The sequence below is a fragment of the Drosophila sulfurigaster genome, chromosome 2R, assembly GCF_023558435.1.
Source record: "Drosophila sulfurigaster albostrigata strain 15112-1811.04 chromosome 2R, ASM2355843v2, whole genome shotgun sequence".
In the NCBI taxonomy this organism is placed as follows: Eukaryota; Metazoa; Arthropoda; class Insecta; order Diptera; family Drosophilidae; genus Drosophila; species Drosophila sulfurigaster.
In genome coordinates this window covers 14,950,081-14,951,275 of record NC_084882.1, presented here as the reverse complement: position 1 = coordinate 14,951,275, position 1,195 = coordinate 14,950,081, and the positions used below count along the sequence as shown (strand labels likewise).

Sequence of the window (1,195 nt, the reverse complement as noted above, 5' to 3'; positions counted from 1 at the left end):
TTAAATAGCATATATCACATTAAATAGTTTAGCTTCCCACAAGTCTTTACTTACTTGACTTTTGGAATTTTAAATGAGAACATAAATTAAATATCGCCACAAAGACTACTTTTGAGTTTTTCTTAAGATAATTCATAATAAATATTTCAATGTTTTACTTTCTTAAAACTTATCAGAGATGCTGAGAATATTTTTTTTTATTTCTAAAATACAGTAAAAGTCTGAATAGTTTCATTCTTTTGTATTTATTTTTCGACATAACCATGTTTGTCAAATTATGTTTGCAGATTATTGGCTGTGTGCATCTTCACGAAGTTGTAAATAGATGTGCTCCTTGATCCATATTTTGTTGCGGGGAACATACGAGTTACTTCTCTTATCGTAGACCAAACAGCCAATGTCCGCAAGGGTGTCGAGAAAATCAAATAGTTCCCTGATGTCATACGTGATGATGGAGTAATACGGCTTGAGTTGCTTGAGATGCTCTTCATAGATCTTGCAGATACCATCGATACACTCACGAAGGCTTTCATAATCGCAAAATGTACGCGAAGTTACATGTTTTGCCGGCTGCACTAATAGTATTGTGTGACTCATATTTATTTATTTAGAAAAATAGAAAAACTTATTTTTCTATTTCGTTTTAAATTTGACGTGACAAATCTTACTGCGCTTTCAAATCAAATTGATATCTATAAAACAAAAATTGTAGCATTAATTGATATTTTCTTGCTCTATTTTCCAAAGCTTGTTGTGTTTTTATTAAAGTGCTGTAATAAGTGTCGCATCACTTTTAACATGAAGCAAATATTGCATACTTTTGGGAATTGCCAATGCAGTTCCTTTATCCTTTGTTACATATGAATGACTTACCTACGAATTTTATTTGAAATATAAAAAACGTTGAGAATGAAAATTTAAATTTTAAATTTAAAATTTATTTTCATTTATAAAGCTAAAAATAATAATGGAATTGACTTCATAAAAGCGCTTATATACTTATATCGTCATATATTAAACTGATAGGGTTAGGGTTCAAATTTGAAACTACTTTGCGTATACGTTACAAGAATAATGACATGAGGATTAGTTTATCTACATAGCTTCTCCATATATAATATACAGATTTCAGAGATGCGTGCTTGAGATGTATTCTGTTGGAATTAAAATATACATTCATAGTAAGTACATCGAT

At 29.6% G+C, this 1,195-nt stretch overlaps 1 protein-coding gene across 1 annotated transcript; it reads right to left on the bottom strand.

Moving 5' to 3' along the window:
* Positions 1–263: 263 nt before the first annotated feature.
* On the bottom strand, positions 264–695 carry LOC133837121 (protein enhancer of rudimentary-like). The gene has a single exon (XM_062267783.1). It carries the CDS (start codon positions 595–597, stop codon positions 289–291), a length of 309 nt encoding a protein of 102 aa, XP_062123767.1. The 5' UTR covers positions 598–695; the 3' UTR covers positions 264–288.
* Between the last annotated feature and the right edge of the window lie 500 nt (positions 696–1,195).